Source organism: Heptranchias perlo, chromosome 24 (genome assembly GCF_035084215.1).
Source record: "Heptranchias perlo isolate sHepPer1 chromosome 24, sHepPer1.hap1, whole genome shotgun sequence".
Classification (NCBI taxonomy): domain Eukaryota; kingdom Metazoa; phylum Chordata; class Chondrichthyes; order Hexanchiformes; family Hexanchidae; genus Heptranchias; species Heptranchias perlo.
Genome location: NC_090348.1, coordinates 12,378,231 through 12,405,464, shown reverse-complemented (window position 1 = coordinate 12,405,464; position 27,234 = coordinate 12,378,231). Strand labels below are relative to the sequence as shown.

The following is a 27,234-nucleotide window of genomic DNA, read 5'->3' as shown; positions in this document are numbered from 1 at the left end:
CAAACCCGTGACCTCTACCACCTAGAAGGACAAGAGCAGCAGGTACATGGGAACAACACCACCTGCACGTTCCCCTCCAAGTCACACACCATCCCAACTTGGAAATCTGTCGCCGTTCCTTCATCGTCGCTGGGTCAAAATCCTGGAACTCCCTTCCTAACAGCACTGTGGGAGAACCTTCACCACACGGACTGCGGCAGTTCAAGAAGGCGGCTCACCACCACCTTCTCGAGGGCAATTAGGGATGGGCAATAAATTCCGGCCTCGCCAGCGACGCCCACATCCCATGAAGGAATAAAAAAAAGGTGTTACAACGGGCAGTCTACCCTAATATTTCATGTTTGAAGTTTCACTAAAAATCCTTGAATTGATGTCACCTCCCACATCTGTGTCCATCTTTCCTACAGCTCCATGTTTGAGTCTCTCTATCAGGTTTCCACTTTTGTCACAGCACTGAAACAACCCTATTAGAATCACAATGACATCCTCTGTGATTGTGACCATGGTGCACTATTCCTCCTTGTCCTTCTTGACCTCTCTGCAGCCTCTGACATGGTTAACTACATCATCTTCCTCCAACTCCTCCCCTCTATTAGTTTTTGTAAGGCCACTTCTTTTCCCTTAAATATCCGTTCTAATGCTGAAAAATATATTTTAAATAGTTATAGCTTTGACAAGTCTTGCCCTGAATGGAGTCACTTGTCTTTGAAGTGGTTGCAGCTTTGTTTTGGCTGAAACCCTTTTAAGGCCTACAGCTTGCCATGAATAGGAGGTAATTAGGGCAAACCTCAGGAATTCACACAAGGTTGGCCCAGGTGGGTGTCAATGAGCATTAGACTAACTGTAACCTTGTGTTAATAACATTTGAAATGTTGCTACAATCAGACTGCAATGTATACGTTTATCTCTCATTGTTGCTAAGGAAATAAATGCTAAGAGATATAATTAAATATCACTCCACTCCCACCTTATGGGCTTGGTCTGTATTCTTCACTCTGCTATAACTATCATTCTAAATTTTGTCCTTTATTTCAGCTCGCTAACTCTAACCTAGAGTAAAATGTTCATTTTTTGATTTGACTGCACAGCTGTGGAACATTTATGATGCTAACAAGGTCTTATTGAATTAATTTTTTTAGAAAAAAAGCTTAACCTAGCTGATTTCCCCCAAATGATCTTATAAATTTTAAAATCTAAGATTCCAGGAGGAGGGCGGAAGCGGAGTAGCCCTCATGCTGTAGGCAGCCATTTCTCCTTCATATTGGTTCACAACTGGAAGCCGAGGTATGGGGTAATGGCATAGATTCATGTGGCATGTGGTCTCGTTAAATGCAGGAGATGAATGCTTGTAAAATAACTGTGCATTCAAGTGCAAAGATCTGTTAATACTAAAAATAGCGGAGCTACAAAATGAAAATTGGCTCCATCACCTGGCATTTGAGGAACTCCTTGTTGATTTTGTGTTTCCTGTTCTCTTTTCCTCTTGAGATATTTCAGGATATTGTGCCAAGAGTTTTTCAGTAACTCAACAAAACTCCATAATGTTAAAGTATTAATGGCTGTGGAGGTGACTAAATTACTCAATGGGAGTTCTGTTGCAGGCTGGACTGGCTACAAGTGTAATTTATTTCGGGAAAGGCACGTTCATCAGAAAACGACTGAAGTGATTCAATGTAAATTTGTCCGTCAATAAGCAATTAGTGAAAATTACCACAGATATTAAAATGATTACTAAACTGTAGAAATGATTGCACAATTAATTCAAGAATGTGTTGATTACCTGCAACTGATCCATCCTGTGATTAGTAAGGATCTTACTGCTTCTACATTTTATTAACCCTATAAAACATTGTAGTATGTAATGCTGAAGATACAGTGTGGTGGGTACTCTGTGAAAGATAGTAGTGGGCTTATTTGCTTCGGTTCACTTATGTGATGGAAAAAGTTGGTGCAAATATAAAATGGGGGAACCCATTCTGTAGTTGCACTGATTTCTCTCTCATTCCATTCATATTAGTGATTAGAGGGAAATATACCCATAATTGTGCACAAATCATTGAAGGTGGCAGGGCAGGTTGAGAAAGCGGTTAAAAAAGCAAACGGGATCCTGGGCTTTATAAATACAGGCATAGAGTACAAAAGTAAGGAAGTTCTGTTGAACCAAATGTAATATTTCCAAGTTTGCTGACGACACAAAACTAGGTGGGATTGTGAATTGTGAAGAGGATGCAAAGAGGCTTCAAGGCAATTTAGACAGGTTGAGTGGGTGGGCAAATACATGGCAGATGCAGTATAATGTGGATAAATGTGAAGTTATCCACTTCGGAAGGAAAAACAGAAAGGCAGAGTATTATTTAAATGGTGATAGATTGGGAAATGTTGGTACAAAGGGACCTGGGGGTCCTTGTACATCAGTCACTGAAACCCAACATGCAGGTGCAGCAAGCAGTCAGGAAGGCAAATGGTATGTTGGCCTTCATTGCAAGAGGATTTAAGTACAGGAGCAAGGATGTCTTACTGCAGTTATACAGGGCCTTGGTGAGACCACACCTGGAGTATTGTGTGCAGTTTTGGTCTCCTTACCTGAGAAAGGATATACTTGCCATAGAGGGCGTGCAGTGAAGGTTCACCAGACCTGTGCCTGGGATGGCAGGACTGTCGTATGAGGAGAGATTGGGCCGACTCGGCCTGTATTCACTCGAGTTTAGAAGAATGAGAGGGGATCTCATTGAAACGTATAAAATTCTGACAGTGCTAGACAGACTGGATGCAGGGAGGATGTTTCCCCTGGCTGGGGGGGTCCAGAACGAGGGGTCACAGTCTCAGGATATGGGGTGGGACATTTAGGACTGAGATGAGGAGAAATTTCTTCACTCAGAGGGTGGTGAACCTGTGGGATTCTCTACCACAGGAGGCTGTGGAGGCCAAGTCATTGAATATATTTAAGAAGGAGCTAGATAGATTTCTGGACACAAAAGGTATCAAGGGGTATGGGGAGAGAGCGGGAATATGATATTGAGATAGAGGATCAGCCATGATCATATTGAATGGTAGAGCAGGCTCGAAGGGCCAAATGGCCTGTTCCTGCTCCTATTTTCTATGTTTCTATGTTTCTATGAACCTTTATAAACACTGGTTCGGCCACAGCTGGAGCATTGTGTCCAGTTCAGAGGGAAAGCACTTTAGGAAAGATGTGAAGGCCTTAGAGAGGGTGCAGAAGAGATTTACTAGAATGATTCCAGGGATGAGGGACTTTAATTATGTGGATAGACTGGAGAAGCTGGGGTTGTTCTCCTTGGAACAGAGAAGGTTGCAAGAAGATTTGATAGAAGTATTCAAAATCATGATGGGTCTAGTCAGAGTAGATAGAGAGAAACTGTTCCTATTGGCGGAAGGGTCAAGAACCAGAGGGCATAGATTTAAGGTGATTGGCAAAAGAACCAAAGGTAACATGAGGAAAAACTTTCTTACACAGCGAGTGGTTAGGATCTGGAATGCACTGCCCGAGGTGGGGGGGTGGGGGGAGGCAGATTCAGTCATGGCCTTCAAAGGGGAACTGATTAAGTACTTGAAAGGAAAAAAATTGCAGGGCTACGGGGATAGGGCGGGGGAGTGAGGCTAGTTGGATTGCTCTTGCATAGAGCCGGCACGGACTCGATGGGCCGAATAGCCTCCTTCCGTGCTGTAACCTTTCTTTGATTCTATGATTCTATAAATGTCATGACGACATTGAGATATAATGGAAAATATAGAGTTTATTTGTGGGGGAATAAACCAAATGTCTTATATTTCCAGTGCTTCTTCGAAATGGCACCATGATCGTGTTTGACAAAACCCTTTCATTTGTTTTTAGAAGAAAGCATGGAATTTGAAATGGCCACTCAGCCCATCAAACCCATTCCTTCTGCAGACTGTACGCTATCTATTCTATCATTGTCTACCCAATCTGTTCCTCACGTGAGGAGAGGTCCTGAAAGTTTCCTCCACATCCAAAATTAAATTGAGCAAAATTCCATAATACTGAGCTGATCTTAAAATCGCTATTATACATCCTAACAGTTGCATGGTCCCAAGAGCCATAAAGTGTCACATTGAATTTGATTTACAAACAGTGCAGTAACATAAATTGTATCAAAATGTTTCATCATGTCATTTGGGCATGACCTTTTCATAATGAAGTTGTTGCATCTCGGCTCCCTCCCAAAATTAAAATTATTCTCCAAACACTTTTCCATGAAAATGAGGCATAGAATATAAAAGCTTGAAGGTAATGTTGAGCTTGTACAAGACCCTAGTCTGCAGTGCGAAAAGATTGAGGGCTGACCTTCTGAATGGTTATAATGAGGAAAATTGTGATGGATTGTTTCCACTGGTTGACATGACTGTAATGAAAGGGATGATCGTAGAAAGAATTAAAAGGGAGGTTCGAAAAAAATGACATGACTGGTTAGAATGTGGTATTCTCTGCCACATTCAGCAAACTGTTGCTGAAGCAGAGTTCTTAAGTTCTTTTAAAAGAAAATTAGATCATTGATTGTAAAAAGAGGAATATTAAAGGATATGGGGAGCAAGTATGGGAGTGGGATTAGAATAGGCGACTCACGAGGAGAAAAACATCAGCAAAGACTTAATGGGCAGAATGGCCTGGTTTGTGTGCCATAATATTCCTTGATTGATTGTATGAAAGCAATGGTCCTTTTAATGGCTATTAAGAATATGTAGCCAATACTCATCAAACAGTGTTAAAGCTTCATTTGGATTGCATGAAGTGAGGCTGTGAAACTGTTTTGCCAGTTCAGGACCTGTTTTGTTAATTAAGTGACTACAGGGAGTGTAAAATAGTAATCATTCCACTCAAATTGTTGGCTTTTTTTTAAACTCCTTTTTAATATAAGGACCCCGACTTTGGACTGTTCTAGTACACCTTCTAGCAGCTAGCTATAGAATCTTACTTTTACTTTTGGTCAGCGGGATATCTGATGCACAGAAACCCCACCTGTATGCTTAGCTGTCTCCAAACTAAGCTACTGACTCTCACAGCTGGAGTTTTTGTCTGGTATAGAGTTGACACTCTCTCCCCATAGAGACATACTCCACTTGTCTTAAGTGTGGAAACCTTCGGCGCAGGTTGGCAACAGCCAAGATTTTGGGACCCCCCCACCAAGTGTGTTTAGGGCTACTGCAGGAATGTAACCAGCTAAAAACATAGAGCTTACCAGCTGTTTATCTACGTACGACCACCCTACCTGTTGGGTTGTTAGCTTGCAGATTTATCTGGCGCTCACTAGCTGAACAATCACCAGCAGTATCCTGAAGTACTGTACACCTGTCTGGTGCAGTTATCTGATTACCGAGTCATATTGGTTCCAGTTCAACCTCAGAGAGACATCACCTTGCCTCTCTCCTCCAAAGAGGATAGTCACTAGTTGGTCACTAGACAACTGACAGCCACAGGTTTGAATTCTCCCTAGGTAGACAGTAGGTACTAGAAACCCCTGCCAAGTGGCATGGTGGACAGTACAACCTACAACATGGACGCACACTGTAGCTCATTGAAGAGTGGCTCCAGTTGAAAGTGCAGAGCTTCAGCTGCATCCGCTTGCCTGTCTGGAACTCAACCAAAGTGAACACTGAATTTTAGATAAATGAGCCCATGTTCTAGTACCTAGCCTGCACATAATTCCTTCGAGGAGCTTTAGAATTGTTTCATCAGCTATACAATGAACATTTGCCTCAAGTACTTTCTAAGCTGTCTGTTCAGTAGCTTGCCCATTCTCCTGTATTGGAGTGCTTTATGGACCTCATGCTGGTTCACCCCTCAGGCTAGGTTACTGAACTTGACACATCCCAATGTTCCAATGACTACTTCCAGGTCCAGTTCTCCCAACTACCTCTCAAATCCCCCGCCCAACCCAGCCACTGCTGACCTGATTGTTCGACCTACCTTCCCTCTCAACTGCCCATATTGCAGCACCTCTCCGACAACCTCCAACCCACTATGTAGTGCTTCCATTTTCCTGCATGCTTTTGGCCTTAAAAAAAAATGGAGAGATGGAAATTCAGTTCGTTGGTAACATTTAGGTGAGATGTCCGGCAGGCAGCTTTGCTCAACAAGAGCGCTGATTGTGGAGGTAAGTGCACTTGATTAATTTTAAATAGGACAGTGCCCAGGAATGTACTCTGAGCGCATTAAGCATTTGTATGTGAACTTCACCTGTTGGAATTTTACCCCCCAATGTCATCTGGAAAATGAATTCGAAAAGTGTTACAAGAGGCCAACTGGAAGTTTGCACAAATTTCTTAAAAACTGATTTACAGTACCATGTGTATTTTCCCTGGGTAGTGTAAAGGACAGAGAAATATCTTGCATTTAAACAGCACCTTTTAATGTAAGAAAACGTCCCAAGGCACTTCCCGAGGTCATAATCAAAAAAATGGGCACAAAGCCAAAGAAAAGGAACTAGAGGTTATCTTTGCTTTCCAGGACCATCTTGGAGTAGTGAGCAATTTTGGGAGAGGAGTTCATTAAACAGACCAGGTTTATGGAAAAACAGCACCTTGTAAAGCTACTCTTTTGAGGTGCAAGTGTTAAATGAAACAGAAGACAAACAAAGTCTTTAATTTTGGGGGCTGTTATATTACACCGGCCATGCTGCCTGAAAGAAGGGAGGCATTATATATTAGGTTGGGGAGAGGCTGTCTGAGAGATGCTACAAAGTTGGTTACTGAGAGAGAAGGTGGGGCTGAGAGTCAGGCCAGGAGTGACTGAAGTTGGAGGGGGAAGAAAAAGAAACGGTGACTGGGAAGAAATTATATCCCTGTGGTCTTTAGGTTCTTATGTCAGAATGTACAACTTTAAATCCCTTCATCACCTCGCCCCTCCCTACCTCTGTAACTTACTCTTGCCTTTCAGCACCCACCATCAAACTCTTCCTTCATTTGACTCTGGCCTCTTGAGTATTTGTCACTTTGCCCCATCACAAGCGGCCACGCCTTCAGCAGTCTAGGCCCCAAGCTCTGGAATTTCCTCCCTACATCCCTGTGCTTCTCCACCTCCCTTTCCTCCTTTAAGACTCTCCTTAAAACCCAACTCTTTGACCAAACTTTTAGTCACCCCTCCTAATATCTCCTTTGGTTGGGTATTGATTTTTGTCTGATTACACTATGAAGCATTGGAGCATTTTTCTAAATTAAAAGTGCTATATAAATGCAAGTTGTTGTTGCTTTTCTCTGTGCAACTCACTGCTCTGTTTTTGTCTCCTGTTAGTACGGTGCCGTACTAAGATTGCTTATTACTTAGTCCATTCTAGTCTTCAGATTCTTGCACTTGCTTATCTGGAGATGATAGTTTAATGCTGAAGAATAGTATGGGGCAAATATTGACAGGTGTGTAAGAGGAATTTGTTGTTTGAGATGAAGGTGCTGATAACTGCAAAATAATTCAATAAAGAGTCCACATTTTGTGCGTAAGGTTCAGCAATTAGTTGTGAACCTTGGCACCATCACTCCAACCAACCAGCATTCTCAGCACATTGGAGTGGGCTGATCATCCTACTGGATCGAATAACAGCATTCCTGCTACATTATGGATTGTGCTTGTAAAAGACACTTGGAGAAATCTATTGATAAAATTTATTGTTTATTAATTGAATAGAAATATTCTTTTACAAATAGTAATGGTAACAACTTGAGTGCACACAGCTTTCACACCAACATTCTACTGTGAGAACTAAGATTATCTAATTACACAGTACTAATACTTTGCCTAATACTTTTTGATCAAGCCCAACACACATTCCACTTTATAATAATCTAATAATATTTATGATGTATCTAGAGAGAGTGTGACACAATGAGAACTAGTCTGTAACAAGCTAGAGGGGTTTGTATAAACCGGAAGTGTCACTTTTTTTGAGAACCTTACCCAGTACACTATCCCCATTGTGGATTATGTGATGGTGTACACCCTGTGTCCTTATTGGAGATATTAGAACTGCACGCAAGACTCTTCTGGCTGCTGCTTCAATACTTTCAAGCTACGTTGTGTGCTTATTTGCACAGTCTGTGCCCACATCATATGACCAGTAGGTTAGATTTTACAGCAGCATGAAAATCAACCCTTGACAGTGCAATCACATGATATGGAGGTTTTATTGGTGAGGGGGAGGTGGAATATATTAAAGGTTACTTGGATTTTCAATGAGACATTGATGACACATTTTTTTATGTCCAACTGATACGGAGCAGCAAACATCAAAGCCGACAGAATGTTCGACTACATAGCCAAAATATTAGAGTACAAGCCAGGGGAAATCACGAATAAACTGTATAGTACTCTGGTCGGCTAAACCTTGAACACTGCGTCCAGTTCTGGTTGCCAAGACACAAGGGTGACATTCAAGCACTGGGGACAGTCCAGAGAGTAGCCACAAGGCTGATCCCTAGTGTCAAAGGGCTTTGTTACGAGAGGAGATTGAAGAGACTCGAGTTTTTCAGCTTGGAAAGGAGGCATTGGTGAGGTGATCTTATTTTGAGGTACATAAGATTAGTTAGGGGAATGGAAAATGTAAATCCAGAATGTTAGCTCAAATTAAATTGTGAAACTAGGACAGGGAGTCACAATTTGAAACTAGTAAAAGGAAAATTTAGGACCGCTGTCAGGAATTTCTTCTTCTCAGAAAGAGTGATCAATGTATGGAATAGACTTCCCAGAAGAGTGGTGGAGACAAAAGTCCTGTCATCTTTTAAGTAATTGTTGGAGGCTGAAATGGATGGAGTGGCGACTTTATGATATCCCTGGCTGGATGAGTTAAGATGGTTTTAGAGGATGGATAAATTACTCCTCAAAATAATAGGGTTCACAGCGTTGCAGGTAGATAGTCACAGATTTAAAAAGCATCTGATAACTATTATTGACAATAATTAAACATACACTTAACAGCAGCACTTATGGCAAAACCGTGTGAGTTTACTGGCAAATCCACACAGCAAAGTTCTCAGCTGATCAGGCCTCATCGAATTCTGAGGTCTTTCTCCCAGCAACTACTCTTTTATATATTTTTTTACAATTCTGTTATGTTTTTAACATTACCTAATCTTCCTTTCATGTCCCCTGTCAATGACTTCAGTTTTACACATCCTGATTGAACTGTCAATCAAATCCTTAGGCTGAAGACAGTGATCCATTTTGCAAATAAATTCCAACTTGTTCTGTTTACTGTTTAAACCCATGCTTCAATAGAGCAAAATAGTTATATAAATTTAAATGTTCAAGGGATATGGGGATCGGGCGGGATAGTGGAGTTGAGGTTGCAGATCAGCCATGATCTTATTGAATGGCAGAGCAGGCTCGAAGGGTCATATGGCCTACTCCTGCTCCTATTTCTTATGTTCTTACGTTTCCTTTCACAACCTCTAACTTGCAAGATCTAACTAATGTAAAATCACAACCCATTTTGCAGCCATGAACTGTGTTAAGTAAACAACAAATCAATAAAATGGCCTCAATGAATTATGAGCAAAGATCAGGCAACGTGTGTAATTTATAGGAACACGTTGTATAGTGTTTTGAAATAGGTTATTGCTTTAAGTATGATTAAAACAGTTATGACTCTTGACGCTATACTGGTTGTTTACAAAATATTAACTTAGGAACTTGTGTGAAGACTCATGATCACAAAGCTATGTTGTACGCCTGTGACACAGGGGGCTTGGTATCTCAACGAGCTACCCCAACTCTTCTCAACTCCTTTACGCTCCCTCCATTATCTTCATGCCTGCCTTCTCCCAAAGCCACACTTCCGACTTCAGCCAAGTGGATAGGACAGTTTGGAATATGGACTTCTTCATGGTCAATTTTATTGGTGCTCCATGGTTCAGCAATAAAAGGTGCACTTTAGCAGTGTCATGAGAAGAAATGTTCCATTATATTGAAGTAATGTATCATCAACCTGGCTGGATAAGTTTCAAAACTCACTTCATGAGGACAGCTGAGTTAGAATGCCAGATATAACTCTTAACACCAAACTCCATTGGAAGTCCATTAAGGGTGCATTTACACTATAACTATACACACAATTTTGGCATTGGTGTGAAACCAAAACCACTTCGTAACACCACTAAACATGTAAGGGTAGATTTCACAAATACACGCTTCCAGTGCCAAGCCTTTGTGTGACCTCCCATCTCTACCTCCTCCCCAGCACAATTTTCCATCCATTCACACAGAAAATTGCAGCGGGGATGGGGAAGGTGCCCACGAAAATTGGCGCAAATTCGTCCACAAATTCCAGATACGCTCTCCTGTTAGTTGAGGCTTCACACCAGGAGAGCACGTCTGTAAAATTTATCGTGCAGTGTAAATGCACATTAATCTACCAAGTCATGATGTGATGCTCAAGTGGTGGTAATCAGGAACAATCAGCTATCATTCCATACCTTGTGTTCAGAGAATACTGAAGGCAACGTAATGATACAGCTTTTAACGCATCTTCTTTTCCAATACATATTATTGCCCCCACTGTGTCAGCATCCAGAAGCTATTGTACCAGTAATGGTTCATTATGAAATAATTTCTTAAGACCTGTCTTAGAACCATAGAAAAGACACAGCACAAACGGGGGCCATTTGGCCCATCGTGTCCGCGCAGGCTCGAAGAACAACCAGGTGCCCATTCTAATCCCACCTTCCAGCACCCGGTCCGTAGCCCTGCAGCTTACAGCACTTTAGATGCAGGTCCAGGTACTTTTTAAAAGAGTTGAGGGTCCCTGCCTCTCCCACCAATTCGGGCAGCGAATTCCATACACCCACCACCCTCTAGGTAAAAAAGTTTTTCCTCATGTCCCCTCTAATCCTTCCGCCAATCAGCTTAAATCTATGTCCTCTAGTTCTTGAACTCTCCGCTAGGGGAAACAGGTACTTCCTGTCTACTCTATCTAGGCCCCTCATAATTTTGTACACCTCAATCAAGTCTCCCCTCAGCCTCCTCTGCTCCAAGGAAAACAACCCCAGCCTATCCAATCTCTCCTCATAGCTGCAATTTTCAAGACCTGGCAACATTCTTGTAAATCTTCTCTACACTCCCTCCAGAGCAATTACGTCCTTCCTGTAATGTGGTGACCAGAACTGCGCACAATACTCCAACTGTGGCCTTACCAGCATTTTATACAGTTCCAATATTACATCCCTGCTTTTGTATTCTATACCTCGGCTAATAACGGAGAGCATTCCGTATGCCTTCTTCACAACCTTATCTACCTGTACTGCCACCTTCAGGGACCTGTGCACATGCACTCCAAGGTCTCTCACTTCCTCTACCCCTCTCAATATATTCCCGTTTACTGCGTATTCCCTTTTACTGTTTGCCCTCCGTAAGTGCTTTACCTCATACTTCTCCGGGTTGAACTCCATTTGCCACTTTTCTGCCCACTCCATCAACCCATTGATATCTTCTTGGAGTCTACAGCTATCCTCTTCACTATCAACGACACGGCCAATTTTTGTGTCGTCTGCAAATTTGCCTATCATGCCCCCTACATTCAAGTCCAAATCATTAATATATACCACAAACAGTAAGGGACCCAACACTGAGCCCTGTGACACACCACTGTAAACGGATTTCCATTCACAAAGACATCCATCAGCTTTTACCCTTTGTTTCCTGCTACTGAGCCAATTTTGGATCCAATTCGCCACATTTCCCTGTTTCCCATGGGCTTTTACCTTTCTGACCAGTCTGCCATGTGGGATCTTGTCAAATGCCTTATTAAAATCCAAGTAGACAACATCCAATGCACTACCCTCATCAATCCTCCTTGTCACTTCCTCAAAGAATTCAATCAGATTTGTAAGGCATGACCTTCCCTGAACAAATCCATGCTGACTATCCCTGATTAAACCATGCCTTTCCAGGTGACAATTTATCCTATCTCTCAATATTGATTCTAATAGTTTGCCCACCACCGAGGTAAGAATGACTGGCCTATAATTGTTCGGCCTTTCCCTTGTACCCTTTTTAAACAATAGTACTACGTTTGCAGTCTTCCAGTCCTCCGGTACCTCCCCTGTATCTAGTGAGGATTGGAAAATGATCCTCAGAGCATCCGCTATTTCCTCCCTGGCTTCCTTCAATAGCCTAGGAAACAATCCATCCGGCCCTGGTGACTTATCAACTTTCAAGGATTCAGTCCCTCTAGTACTTCCTCTCTTGTTATGTTTACTTTATCCAATATTTCACACCTCTCCTCTTTAACTACTACATCTGGATCATCCCTTTCCTTTGTGAATACGGAGACAAAATATTCATTTAAAACCCTACCCACATCCTCTGCTTCTACACACAAGTTACCCTTATCATCCCTGATAGGTCCCACCTTTTCCTTAGCTAGTTCTTAATGTACTGATAAAACATCTTTGGGTTTTCTTTAATCTTACTAGCTAATATTTTTTCATGCCCTCTCTTTGCTTTCCTTATTTCCTTTTTTACATCATCCCTGTACTTTCTATACTCCTCTAGGCTTTCTTCAGTATTTAGTTTTCTGTGACAGTCATAAGCTTTCTTTTTTTGCTTTATCTTGCCCCGTATACTTCTAGACAACCAGGGGGCTCTAAATTTGGCAGTGTCACCCTTTTTCTTTGAGGGGACGTGTCTGCATTGTACCCGTAGAATTTCACTTTTCAGTGCCTCCCACTGGCTTGCCAATGATTTCTCCTCAAGTAGTTGCGTCCAGTCCATTTCTGCCAAATCACCTCCTAGTTCTGTAAAATTTGCCTTCCCCCAATTTAAAACGTTTACTCCTGATTTAACTCTGTCCTTTTCCATAATAATGCTAAAACTAACTGAATTGTGGTCACTATCCCCAATATGATCACCCACTGTCACTTCACCCACTTGCCCATCTTCATTTCCCAGGACTAAATCTAGAATTGCATCCCTTCTTGTTGGGCTTGTCACGTACTGGCTAAAAAAGTTCTCCTGGACACCGATCAAGAATTTTGCGCCCTCTGTGCCCCTCACACTGTTTGAATCCCAGTTGATGTTAGGGTAGTTGAAGTTCCCTACTATTATTGCCCTCCTATTTTTGCACTCAGAAATTTGCCTACATATTTGTTCTTCTATCTCCCTTTCGCTATTCGGGGGTCGATAGTACACTCCTAGTAGTGTGACTGCCCCTTTTTTATTTCTTAGCTCAACCCATATGGCCTCGATTGATGATCCATTTAGCATATCATCCCTTCTCACAACTTTAATTGATTCTTTAACCAATAATGCTACCCCTCCTTTTTTATCACCCACTCTATCCTGCCTAAAAACTCTATATCCAGGGATATTGAGCTGCCAATTATCCCCCTCTTTAAGCCAAGTTTCCGTTATAGCAATGATATCATGCTGCCATGTGTCTATCTGTGCCCTTAGCTCATCTGCTTTGTCTGCAATACACCTTGCATTGAAGTATATACCCTTTAACCCCATCAACTTCCTGTGCTGAACACTATTTAACCTTTGCTTCTTTTGCCTTTCTGAGTCACTAACTGTGTCACTAACTGCTTTTCTACTTCCCATTTCCTGGTCTGAATTTGTCCTATCTGTACCTGCCCTTTGGTTCCCATCCCCCTGCCATACTAGTTTAAACCCTCCCCAACAGAAACAGCAAATTCCCCCACGAGGATATTGGTGCCGGTTCTGTTTGGGTGCAACCTGTCCAGCTTGTACAGGTCCCGCCTTTCCCAGAATCGGTCCCAATGCCTTAGGAATTTAAACCCCTCCCTCCTACACCATCTCTCAAGCCATGCATTCATCTGGTCTATTCTTCTGTTTCTGCTCTCGCTAGCACGTGGCACTGGGAGTAATCCTGAGATTACTACCTTAGAGGTCCTGCTTTTTAATTTATTTCCTAACTCCCTATATTCTGCTTGCAGGACCTCATCTTTTTTTACTGATGTCGTTGGTACCGATATGGACCACGACCTCTGGCTGTTCACCTCCCCCTTCAGAATGTCCTGCAGCCGCTCCATGACATCCTTGACCCTAGCACCAGGGAGGCAACATACCATCCTGGAGTCATGTCTGCGGCCGCAGAAACACCTATCTGTTCCCTTTACGATGGAATCCCCTATCACTATTGCTCTCCCATTCTTTTTCCTCCCCTCCTGTGCAGCTGAGTCACTCGTGATGCCACGGTCTTGGCTCTTGCTGCTTTCCCCTGATAAGCCATCTCCCCCAACAATATCCAAAGCGGAATATCTGTTTGAGAGGGAGATGGCCCCGGGGGACTCCTGCTGTACCTGCCTAGTCCTTTTAATCTGCCTGGCGGTCACCCATTTCCTTTCTGCCTGCGTAATCTTTACCTGCGGTGTGACCATCTCACTGAACGTGCTATCCACGATAATCTCAGCATCACGGATGCTCCACAGTGAATCCACCCGCAGCTCTAGCTCTGAAATGCAGCTAGCCAGTAGCTGCAGCTGGACACATTTCCTGCACACATGGTCGCCAGGGACACTGGTAGTGTCCATGACTTCCCACATAGTGCAGGAGGAGCATATCACGGGTGCGAGCTCTGCTGCCATGACTTGCCTTAGATTAAGCTCGTTAGTCCAAAATAATCCCAGTAATACTGGTGAAATATTCTACTTGTTATATGTGTGTTACTGTGCAAATGTAGAAGTAAAAAGTGAAGAACAAATTTTTACATTTTAAAACGTGAGCTGGGCTCATAAAGTTAGTTTGGAACAGTTCTGTGGTGCGTGTAACCATGGTAATGTAGCATATATAGAGGGCAGTAGGTCGGGCAGTAAAAGGGATATTTTCACACACTTGCATCTCAGTGGGTGTGATGACCAATGAGGATTGTGACAATAACAGCAAGAGATATACAATTATTATTAAGTTACATTATTACTTCACACTGAGGCACAAATGAGTGTGGACTCAAAAGACATCACTTGCCATAAGCAGATTCCTAAGCGCACAGTATGCTCAACTAATAGTCGTAGACTCTCGCCTCTGAGTCAGAAGGTTGTGCATTCAAATCCCACTTCAGAGACTTCAGCACATAATCTAGGCCAACACTTCAATGCAGCTCTGAGGGAGTGCTACTCTGTTGGAGGTGTCGTCTTTCGGGTGAGACGCTAAACCGTCTGCCTTCTCAGGCGGACGTTAAAACTCTCATGGCACCAATGTGATTTTGTTAGTGGATCATTGAATTACAGGGTGGTGGGGGAGGGGGGAGAACGGGGCATTCTTTAATTTTTCATTAAAATAGGAATTTGACGCCCCCTCCCTCCCAAATCGGGCTGTAAGTATAAACAAATGGAACATCATCAAACCAACAGCTGAAAACACTCCTGCCTCCCGCTGCCCAGAGATGAAGTGTCAGCAAACCAGTACTCATCAGTTTGGACCTTTTTGCATGTGAATCAATAGTTACTTTAATTAGCCTTGTTCAAAATGATGATAAATTATTGAAGAGGAATGCTTCAAAAAGCTTCACAAATAAGGTTTCTGTGAAAGTCCAATCACTATGGGCGTTTGATGTCAGGATTATGTTTTGCCTTTCTTTTGAAAACTGATTGATGATTTGATTTCCCTAATAACTGCTTTGAACATCCTAACTGGTGCTGTCACTTGTGTCATATTAGCCTGATGTTTAGAGGTTGAAATACAGAAGTTCCTAGGTCCTGTGGGTACTCGACATAGTGTTAACCCTGGCGCCCACTTCCAGGAATGCATGTTGCACTGCTCTCCTCTGGGGAGGGTGTGCTGGAGTGCCAAACTAGACAACCCTCTTCACGTTCATTTCATGCAGCAGCATCTCCACTTTGCCGGCCATCCGGTAGGTTCGATTCTTGCCCAGAAATGCAACTTCCTGTCTCCATATTTTTGTTGCAATCCACAGTTTCTTGCCAAACTGATTATTTGTTTCATTAGCCAAAAATATTTTGTCCTCCATGTTTTGGGCACATTCCTTTTCAAATAGCTGCTGCAATTTTGTACACAATCCGACAAACTCGCTGTGCAATCTCTCAGCAGCACACCTGTTTGAAGCAAGTCACTCGTACCAACTGTTATGATTGCAGGGTCCCAGAAGTTAGTGTGGAATTGATCATTGAAAATTTACTGCATCATACATTGATATGATGCCCCTATGTTTATAAGATACTTTCATCTGATTTGCCATGAGCAATGGCACATGACATCTGCTAGTATTTTCTATTTATACTTTTAAGGATCAACTTTTTTTTTATTTGTTCATGGGCTGTAGGCGTCGCTGGCGAGGCCAGCATTTATTGCCCATCCCTAATTGCCCTTGAGAAGGTGGTGGTGAGCCGCCTTCTTGAACCTCTGCAGTCCGTGTGGTGAAGGTTCTCCCACAGTGCTGTTAGGAAGGGAGTTCCAGGATTTTGACCCAGCGACAATGAAGGAACGACGATATATTTCCAAGCCAATTTCGCTCAGTTGATAATAGCTTCACTTACTGGATTGTCCAGGAATCTCCTGGAATTAGGGATAGATCTCCCGGGTAACCCTGGAGAAAATAGGAAGTAGAATTGATGGGCAGCGCCACTGCACCATTGAGGAGGCGGAGTTTTAACGAGAGGGTGTGGGGCGGGTTCCCGTTAGCAGGTTAGGTTGTGCTGGTGCCTGTGTGAGCACTAAAGGCATTAATAGCTGTTTGTACTTTGCTCGCAGCAGCAACCATTTTAGGTAAGTACTTGTCATAACTTTGTTATTCCAGTCAGTTCCTTTTTCCATTTAAAGCCCCCCCCGCCCCCACCAATCCCACTTTCGCACATCTTTTTTCTAAGTCCACCTGTGAGGGAATTATCAGATCATTTTGGGACTGAAGTAGTTGGAAACCACTGCTGAAATTATCCGCCCCCGAATAAATTTATTTCCCTTGTCATTTTTCATTCAACTGGAGGATGAAATGGCATTTAAATTCCCACCCTTCAACTCCCAGTGCCTGTGTGTATGTCAGGGTATACGCAATAACAATTCCAAACTAAGGGCAAGGTTCACGTGATCAAACCTCTTTGAATAAGCCAACCAAAGTTTGCAAACCCTACCTCTGAGTTTGAAGGTTGTGGATTTAAGGCCCATTAGAGGACTTGAGTATATATTCTGTTGAAACTCCAGTGCAGAACTGAGGGAGTTCTGTATATATGGGTGGTGTTGTCTTTCAGATGAGTCATTAAATCGAGTCTACCTGTTTAGGTAGATTTAAAAGATCTCATGGCACCATTTGAAGAAGGGCAGCTAGTTCTCAAAGTGTCCTGGCCAATATGCATCCCTCGAACAACACCATCAATGCAGAGTAACTGGTCATTTATCTGATTTGCTGTTTGTGGGACTTTACTGTGTGCAAACTGGCTGCCATACTTGCCTATATAACAGTGAATGTACTTCAAAAAATAATTTCTTGGCTGAGAAGCACCTTGGGACATCGAGAGAACATAAAGATGTTATACATAAGCAAGTTTTTTTATGTGGATTGTATACCTGGCAATTAGAAAATATAGAACTTTTGTCAATATGAATGAATGCATTGAATTCTGAAGGAAAATGCTGTGGTTTTTTAGTTTATATTTACAATACATTATTGGCTCAATGATTAATCATGTCCATAGAACAGGCTTTGATCATTTCAAGATGAAAGCCCAGAGTTTTTATGAAATATTACTACATGCATTGTTTGTACTTTATATTAATGAGAACATTCATGTACTATAATTATAATTAGTTTATGTGCTCCACATTTGAAAATGTGTACTACATAAACACAGGCGCATGTTTCCATTTAATAATGACTATCGTGCTCAGAAAGGGTAGTATTTTGTGATTTACTGCCAAGTAACACTTGAAGCTCCCTGTCCTTGCATGTGATTAAGGAAGCAGAGCTATCGTTGATTTATTTCTTTCAAATGCACAAAAAAAGAGAACAAAACAGCACATCATCCATTAAGAGCCACTAAAGTGCAAAGCAATTTTCCTGCCATCCATGAGTGGATTATGCCAGTTTTGGCCTCATTATGCCAGCTGCTATAAATCTCTGTCAACGGCTCCATCGACTCATTATAGTGTCACCAGAAATTACCGTTTTTCATCGACTCCAAGCTATCCATTGTTACAGTGCAAAAGGGAATCTGTATGAACAGTATGTGAGATGTGTGCAGTCTGGGATTAATCTTGATATTGCCACGTCCTTAGGACATGATCCAACAGCCCATCCTTGTACTCTGGCATATAAAATCAAAAGGTTTGCAGACTTGACGGAATTAAAAGTTTATCTGCTATGCTGATCTTGTTGAGGTTTAATTTTGACATATTTGGCCAGCGTCCAAAAACGTGACCAACTTCAAATTTTCGAACTGAGCTCTCAATGTTTTGTAAGTGAGATACAGTGTTTCAGTAACTCATTCTCATTATGATAACTTCTTAGTATTCAGGTCAGTGATACAGTTTCTCCATGTTGGGCAATAAATCAATATGCCAAGAGACTGAATGACAGAATGATAAGAGTCATACTGTAGGGTTTAAGCTGCTAGGAAGCCAGCCCAGCAACTTGAACAATGAGTTTGATCACTTCTCAGTCAGGCCATGGGCACACAGCAGACACCTCTATTAGGGAAATATGAACTAACAGGATTTATCATTCCTCTGACCAGCATCCACTTGCTTCTGGTGCACCCTTGATGCGTGATCAGCGGCATCTAGATTTAATTAGATCATTTACAGATTACTTTAAAAGGGTGCCTGTTACCTTTTTGTGTCTGAAGTTAATTCCCATTTCTGCCTCTGTTCTTGGGACAGTTCCACAAATGTATTGGACACGTTCCATGATCTTGCAGAATCCTTGCTCCTGCTCCATTGTGCCAAGTTACTGGAATAACCTAGATTCATTCATGTCAATAGATAAATTCTGTATCGAAGTAACAACTCTATGCGGAGCACTGTGTGTAAGTTAAGCAGAGTGGTGTATCTAATTAAAGGTCTGTTGGATGAGTTAGTTGCAGCTTTGTAGATAAATTCCTCCAAAGCGCAAGTTGCATCTTTACTGTATGTTATAACTGGTGTTGTGGCCCCAAGATTTAATCTTGGCGGAAAAGTGGACATGAATAAAGAGTAATGATTTGTCAGGATAAATTGTCAGTGGAAGATTCATTCACATTGATATTGTCAGCATTCTAAACCCCTCAAAAATTGTGTAAAAATGCTTGCAAAAAGCAACGATAAAGGCCAATTGAACTAGTTAAAGATCATTAATGAGGAACTTGTGTGACATTTTGCATCTAAAACTCGGATTGGAAAAATGAATATTTCACTCCAGGTCAGAGCTGTTCCTGTTTGTTCAGTGCTTTCAGAAGCAGTGCCTACTGTCCCTTGTTGCAGTGCTAAGTGATGCACTGCTGTTGACTTGAGTGCCAACTGGTAACATAAATTCCCCTTGTCACCAATGAAGGATATCTGCTTGCCATGCCCACTGATCCATGAGAGTATAAAACGGGGAATCTTTGACATTTCAGAATCCCTATGTCACGGTCACCTGTAACTATTTTTCAATTGAATTGATGCCAGAATCTTTTGAGTTTGGACTCCGAAGCCTCTAATGGAGGAGTGGGAGCGCTCATGAAAAATGTTCCTACTGTGCTTGTGGTTTGTCTAAGTGCGGCCTCCACTGCAGGCAGCATTGGCATTGCAGACAATGGTGGACTGCAGTGTAGACAATTAGTTCTTGATGACAACACTCCAGTAGGTGGCAGCAGCACATAGGTGTTCGATTACTTCATATTACCCAGAACTTCTTCCAGTATTTTGTGAAGAGGCAAGTGACTGCTCAATACAGGCCGACAGATACACCAGCCTCATTTGGAAGCATGACCACTAAGGCCAGTATCTCAATACAACACAGTTAGAGCAAAGGGAATTAGGGGTTACGGGGAGCGGGCAGGAAATTGGACATGAATTTAGATTTGAGATTAGGATCAGATCAGCCATGATCTTATTGAATGGCGGAGCAGGCTCGAGGGGCCGATTGGCCTACTCCTGCTCCTATTTCTTATGTTCTTATGTTCTTATCCAGTATGGTACGCTTCTGCCCTATACCATCTGATCCGACATCACTTCCACACCTTCAACACTAGCACTTAGTGCCTCACTCTGTGCATCCTTGTCGACATCACTATCTACTTCTCATTTAGTGAGTATGCTTGCTTAAAGTGTGAATAGTGATTGTTGGTGTTCGGATGTGTGGGTGCAGTTGATGATCAACTGGTTTCTCCTGGCTCTGTGAAGGAAGTCAGTGGTGCATTAGGAGTAAATTAGCTCACATCCATTTGAGTGCTGTATTATTGTAACATACAATTATGCACTTGTACATTATCAGTGCGTATGGACACATTGATGTGAAACATTGTGCAACAAAAACATCCTTATTTCTGCCCCCCCTTCCAATTTAACAGTACTAAACTTCCTGAACAAATAAACCATTGCTTCCTCATTGAGAGTTCCTTAAGGCCTTGGGTCTGCCACACTCTGCCCTAAACATAAGCGCAGTGGGGATTGAGACACAATCATTTGACACACATCTCAGTAACTACATGATCAGAATCTTGAAGTATGTATCATTGAGTACTCAACCTCTGACTTACCCTCGACCTGCTCATTTATTAAAATTGAAAGGTACTACTACAAATGTTCCACAGAGTAAATTCAGCAGTCCTACGATTCCAGTGAGGTTCCAGCCTCAAATGCATTGTGGGTCAGTGGAGTTGCAACAGTGTTGTACCATCTCTGACCCGCATGGCATTTGAGCAGGACCCCTCATTGGGAGCACAGGATTAATGAATTTACAATCTTTTTTGACCACTGGCACCTCCATTTACAACAAATAGCAAAATACACAAGAACTTTTAGCTTAAAGCAGCCATTTTTAAAAAATATAAGATTTACTAGAGAAATATCAAAACCATTAAAATAAGAACCTCTCTACGTTCACCTGTGATAGATTGAGTTTGTCTTAGTAACTTTCAGTTAGGTATGACTACAACAGATTGTACGAGTGAAGCAATTTTTGATATCTGGATCTACTTTTTTTTCTTTATTTAGTAATTGTGAAGCGATCCATTTTTTTTCCCTTGAAACTATAAGGTTAATTTTTTGGGGGTGAGGCTCGTGGTTTAGACTATTGCTCTAAAATGTGGATTGGAAGATCGAGTGGGGAGATCAGTGCACTTGATATGTGACACTCCTGATTATGTAGTTATTAAAATTAATGACCAGAAATTGAGAGTGCTACAGATCAGGTGCACTGATCTCCAGACCTGATCCTCCCATCAGTAGTGCTGGGAGCGTCATCTCACAAAATTTACCCTAATGTGTATTTTGAAATGCAATGTTTCAGTTACCTTTACGTACTTTGATTGAACAGGTATGAAGGCGGCAACACACATCATTGTATAAGAACATAAGAACATACGAAATAGGAGCAGGAGTAGGCCATACGACCCCTCGAGCCTGCTCTGCCATTCAACAAGATCATGGCTGATCTTCAACCTCAACTCCACTTTCCCGCCTGATCCCCATATCCCTTGATTACCCTAGAATCCAAAAATCTATCGATCTCAGCCTTGAATATACTCAGTGGTGGCTTGGTGTCAAATTTTTTTTGATAATCACTCCTGTGAAGTGCCTTGGGACGTTTTATGTCCATACTGCAGTCAAATCCATTGATATAACAACTCAGATCTCTGCAAAAGCTTTTTATATGCAATTTTATCCCATTAATTTCAATTGCATTGTAATACATGTCTATGTACAGATTCTGGATATGTGTTAGGGAAAAATGTACATCTAAAATGTAATCACTAGGGATGTCCTTGTTTTCAAATCCCTCCATGCCCTCGCCCCTCCCTATCTCTGTAACTTCCTCCAGCCCTACAACGCTCCGAGATCTCTGCGCTCCTCCAATTCTTGCCTCTTGTGCATCCCCGATTTTAATCGCTCCACCGTTGCCGGCCGTGCCTTCAGCTGCCTAGGCCCTAAGCTCTGGAATTCCCCCCCTAAACCTCTCTGCCTCTCTCTCCTCCTTTATGATGCTCCTTAAAACCTACTTCTTTGACCAAGCTTTTGGTCACCTGTCCTAATATCTCCTTATGTGGTTCAGTGTCAAATTTTGTTTGATAATCGCTCCTGTGAAGCACCTTGGGGTGTTTTACTACGCTAAAGGCACTATATAAATGCGAGTTGTTGTGTTGTTGTTGTTGTATCTACAGTGGTTTTAATTAACTAAAATTCCAGGTATGATACCACTTTAAGTATAGCAATAGCAAAGTGCAAGATCCCCAACTAAACCTTCCAACATAGTACAGTTAGAATATGCTGTTTTATATATGTTTTTTAAAAATCCAATTAGCAATTGGTTTATGTTTATCTTAATAAGCCCACTAATTTTTAATCTCAAAAAGATAGTTGATCTTGAAAAGGAAGCCATCCTTTTTTTAGGGAATGAATCCTTATTGAGAGATAGTTCCACTGCGATACTCTGTTCTAGTGTACAAGACTCTGTCTTTTACTCTTGACCTGAATTTTCCGGTTCTTTGAATCCATCTGACATGTATATAACTGGGCATTACCTACTGATTTTTCTGCTGATCTCTTTTTCCTCTTTGCATGCGTGATAAATGTGATTACATCTGAATAGATGTTTTCTTTTTCCAGGTCCGAAGTATTTGTACAGAGGGGTGGTTTTCCTTTGATTATTTAATTCGACCGTACTGTGCATTTGCTTGTGTGAAAAACACCATTTCAAAAATGTTATTTTAATGCTTACTCTTTCATTCCCTCTATCCAGAGTGCTGCTGCAATCACTGCCACGGTTAGTGATGACAACAAAATCATAGTGTCACTCCAGCCTTCTGATGTGACTAATGGATCTTCTCTGTACTATGTGAAGATAACACAGTCTGTTAACCTGACCAACTATAAACTCCAGTTCAAAGCCTTCAACAGTACACTCCCTCCTCCTGTGGTCTTCAATGCTTCTTACCATGGGATCTACTACTTAGTTACCCTCCTGACTGGAAGCTCAAAATTAACTGTTAAGCCGGTACATTTAGTTGCTGTACTAACAAGTAAGCAACTCTTTTTTTTTGTATTTACTATATTTGTCAAGTCAGTTAAATATAGGATAATGGATGCCTAAGAATGAGTAACCTCTCTGGCTCAGATGGTATTATAGACTGCAAGAGTGAAACATGGTTTCTCAACATCGTCTGGATCTCCATATTAGAGCACATTCTGTAATCTATGCTTTATTACTGTATGTAATGTCTTTGGAACATGGAATTCTATATTTGGCATTTAGTAAGAGATCTCAGTTTGTCTGCAATTTTCAGGAGAATTCCAGTGATGTTCTGAGAAGGACAATATGCTGCTTTATTACATCACAGAAGACTTGACATACAAAAGTTAGTGTTAAGATTCCATATAAGAATATATTGCTGGGGGGGGGAGTCACCCTCTGTTTGTTTAATCATATTTAGGGTTTATTTTACTAAGCTTTACTTGGATGACCTTTCCTCATCATAATGAATAAGAAGCTGTCACAGAAACCTCAACGCAGGCAGTTGAAGTTGACAGTATCTTGTTTACTTGATCAAATATGGTCAAAGATCTTCAGAAATGTATATTCCACTCCCATTTACACACAGTTGATGACTTGTCAACTAGTTTTGTATCACCAAAATATTTGTTAAACTTTATTTAGAAACTTCAGCGTATTCAGGAATTTTGGTGTAGGGTTTTCCGGCTTCATATAATGACCAATGAGCACATTTACTGTTGAAATTTTTTTATGACCAGTTAGTAGATTGGCATAGAATGGTTTAACCAATATTTAGTTGAGTTTGTTAACAAAAGGGATGTTGTTTTCACTTGGTGCCAACAAATTCATAGGGTAGGTTACAATCTCTTTGTACTATAGGGGCGATTTCACAATTCCCAGTTCTCAATGGGGAAGTCACGCTTAGAGTTAGAGCTACGACATTAGAGCACGATTTTCTGTCCTGATTAAACCATTCTGTGGCAATCCAGTCAACTTATTTAAATACCTAAGCACATCAAAGAACTTTTGTTTGTTGCTATTAATAACATCTTATGTAGAATTTTGTGCAACAAGTGTCAATAGGAGGAATGGATACCATTCTCCAGTCAGTTTCTTGATTACAATTGCCATTCACAATTGAAAAAACAGCTAATACCTCTGTGAAGATAAAAGACAATAGAGTATCATACAAGTGTACTAAGCTTTTGTGTTAATATTGCAAAAAGTAATCTTTTGTCTAAAGAGTTTATTAAGTAAGTAATAGTTTTCAATTAAATGCAAAGACAAATTTCTGTTTGAAGAAAACTAAATAAAAAGTTAGCACTTTTTATGGGATTGCTTATGTGGGCAGTTGCTCCAGAGATGGAGTTTAAAAGCTGATGTTGAGCATCAAAGTCAAGGAAAATGTCCAGAAACAAACTGGTGAGATCTAGGGCAAGGGCCAGACATAGTATTTTATTTAACCAGTGAAAGTTTCACAAAACGAAGCCGTGGTGGATTAATGTATGAACGGTTTTGATCTTGATCTTGTGTCATTGATCGTAGGAGCTTCCCCACAGGAAATCAGGGAAAAAAATGTGGAAACAAAACCAAGGTTAAGTCATTCCAGCCTGCTGTAACACTTCCCCTTCGTAGCTGACTTCAGAATAGTGTTGTTAAACGACTTGACCTCGTCCTCACCAATCTACCTGTCGCAAATGCATCTGTCCATGACAGTATTGGTAGGAGTGACCACCGCACAGTCCTCGTGGAGACGAAGTCCCATCTTCGCACTGAGGACACCATCCAACGTGTTGTGTGGCACTACCACCGTGCTAAATGGGATAGATTCAGAACAGATCTAGCAGCTCAAAACTGGGCATCCATGAGGCGCTGTGGGCCATCAGCAGCAGCAGAATTGTATTCCAGCACAATCTGTAACCTCATGGCCCGGCATATTCCTCACTCTACCATTACCATGCGGCCAGGGGATCAACCCTGGTTCAATGAGGAGTGTAGAAGAGCATGCCAGGAGCAGCACCAGGCGTAACTAAAAAAGAGGTGCCATCCTGGTGAAGCTACAGCTCAGGACTACATGCATGCTAAACAGCGGAAGCAACATGCTATAGACAGAGCTAAGCGATTCCACAACCAACGGATCAGATCAAGGCTCTGCAGTCCTGCCACATCCAGTCGTGAATGGTGGTGGACAATTAAACAACTAACGGGAGGAGGAGGCTCTGCAAACATCCCCATCCTCAATGATGGCGGAGTCCAGCACGTGAGTGCAAAAGACAAGGCTTAAGCGTTTGCAACCATCTTCAGCCAGAAGTGCCAAGTGGATGATCCATCTCGGCCTCCTCCCGATATCCCCACCATCACAGAAGCCAGTCTTCAGCCAAATCGGTTCACTCCATGTGATATCAAGAAATGGCTGAGTGTACTGGATACAGCAAAGGCTATGGGCCCCGACAACATCCCGGCTGTAGCGCTGTAGACTTGTGCTCCAGAACTAGCTGCGCCTCTAGCCAAGCTGTTCCAGTACAACTACAACACTGGCATCTACCCGACAATGTGGAAAATTGCCCAGGTATGTCCTGTCCACAAAAAGCAGGACAAATCCAATCCGGCCAATTACCGCCCCATCAGTCTACTCTCAATCATCAGCAAAGTGATGGAAGGTGTCATCGACAGTGCTATGAAGCAGCACTTACTCACCAATAACCTGCTCACCGATGCTCAGTTTGGGTTCTGCCAGGACCACTCGGCTCCAGACCTCATTACAAACATGGACAAAAGAGCTGAATTCCAGAGGAGAGGTGAGAGTGACTGCCCTTGACATCAAGGCAGCATTTGACCGAGTGTGGCACCATGGAGCCCTCGTAAAACTGAAGTCAATGGGAATCAGGGGGAAAACTCTCCAGTGGCTGGAGTCATACCTAGCACAAAGGAAGATGGTAGTGGTTATTGGAGGCCAATCATCTCAGCCCCAGGGCATTGCTGCAGGAGTTCCTCAGGGCAGTGTCCTAGGCCCAACCATCTTCAGCTGCTTCATCAATAACCTTCCCTCCATCATAAGGTCAGAAATGGGGATGTTCGCTGATGATTGCACAGTGTTCAGTTCCATTCGCAACCCCTCAGATAATGAAGCAGTCCGAGCCTGCATGCAGCAAGACCTGGACAACATCCAGGCTTGGGCTCATAAGTGGCAAGTAACATTCGCGCCAGACAAGTGCCAGGCAATGACCATCTCCAACAAGAGAGAGTCTAACCACCTCCCCTTGACATTCAACGGCATTACCATCGCCGAATCCCCCACCATCAACATCCTGGGGGTCAACATTGACCAGAAACTGAACTGGACCAGCCATATAAATACTGTGGCTGCGAGAGCAGGTCAGAGGCTGGGTATTCTGTGGCGAGTGACTCACCTCCTGACTCCCCAAAGCCTTTCCACCATCTACAAGTCACAAGTCAGGAGTGTGATGGAATACTCTCCACTTGCTTGGATGAGTGCAGCTCCAACAACACTCGAGAAGCTCGACACCATCCAGGATAAAGCAACCCGCTTGATTGGCACCCCGTCCATCACCCTAAACATTCACTCCCTTCACCACCGGCGCACTGTGGCTGCAGTGTGTACCATCCACAGGATGCACTGCAGCAACTCGCCAAGGCCTCTTCGACAGCACCTCCCGAACCCGCGATCTCGACCACCTAGAAGGACAAGAGCAGCAGGTACATGGGAACAACACCACCTGCACGTTCCCCTCCAAGTCACACACCATCCCGACATTGGAAATATATCGCCGTTCCTTCATCGTCGCTGGATCAAAATCCTGGAACTCCCTTCCTAACAGCACTGTGGGAGAACCGTCACCACACGGACTGCAGCGGTTCAAGAAGGCGGCTCACCACCACCTTCTCAAGGGCAATTAGGGATGGGCAATAAATGCCGGCCTCGCCAGCGACGCCCACATCCCATGAACGAATAAAAAAAATTTTGTCCACAGTGCACAGGCACCAGAAGTAATCAAAAAGGCTAATGGAAAGTTGTTCTTTATCTCAAGGCGATTGGAATTCATAAATGAGGAAGTGGTTGTACAGATGATGATGGTTTTAATCAGACCAGGATTTCCCCAATCCAACCTCA

General features: G+C 42.4%; 1 protein-coding gene across 3 annotated transcripts in view; it reads left to right on the top strand.

Moving 5' to 3' along the window:
* ptpro (protein tyrosine phosphatase receptor type O) overlaps positions 1 to 27,234 on the top strand; it is a 140,724-nt gene that overhangs the window by 28,924 nt on the left and 84,566 nt on the right. For all 3 annotated transcript variants that reach the window (XM_068004774.1, XM_068004773.1, XM_068004771.1), the window contains exon 2: positions 22,851 to 23,130. In XM_068004774.1, the coding sequence (XP_067860875.1) occupies positions 22,851 to 23,130 (280 nt within the window). The remainder of the gene's footprint in view (positions 1 to 22,850; positions 23,131 to 27,234) is intronic.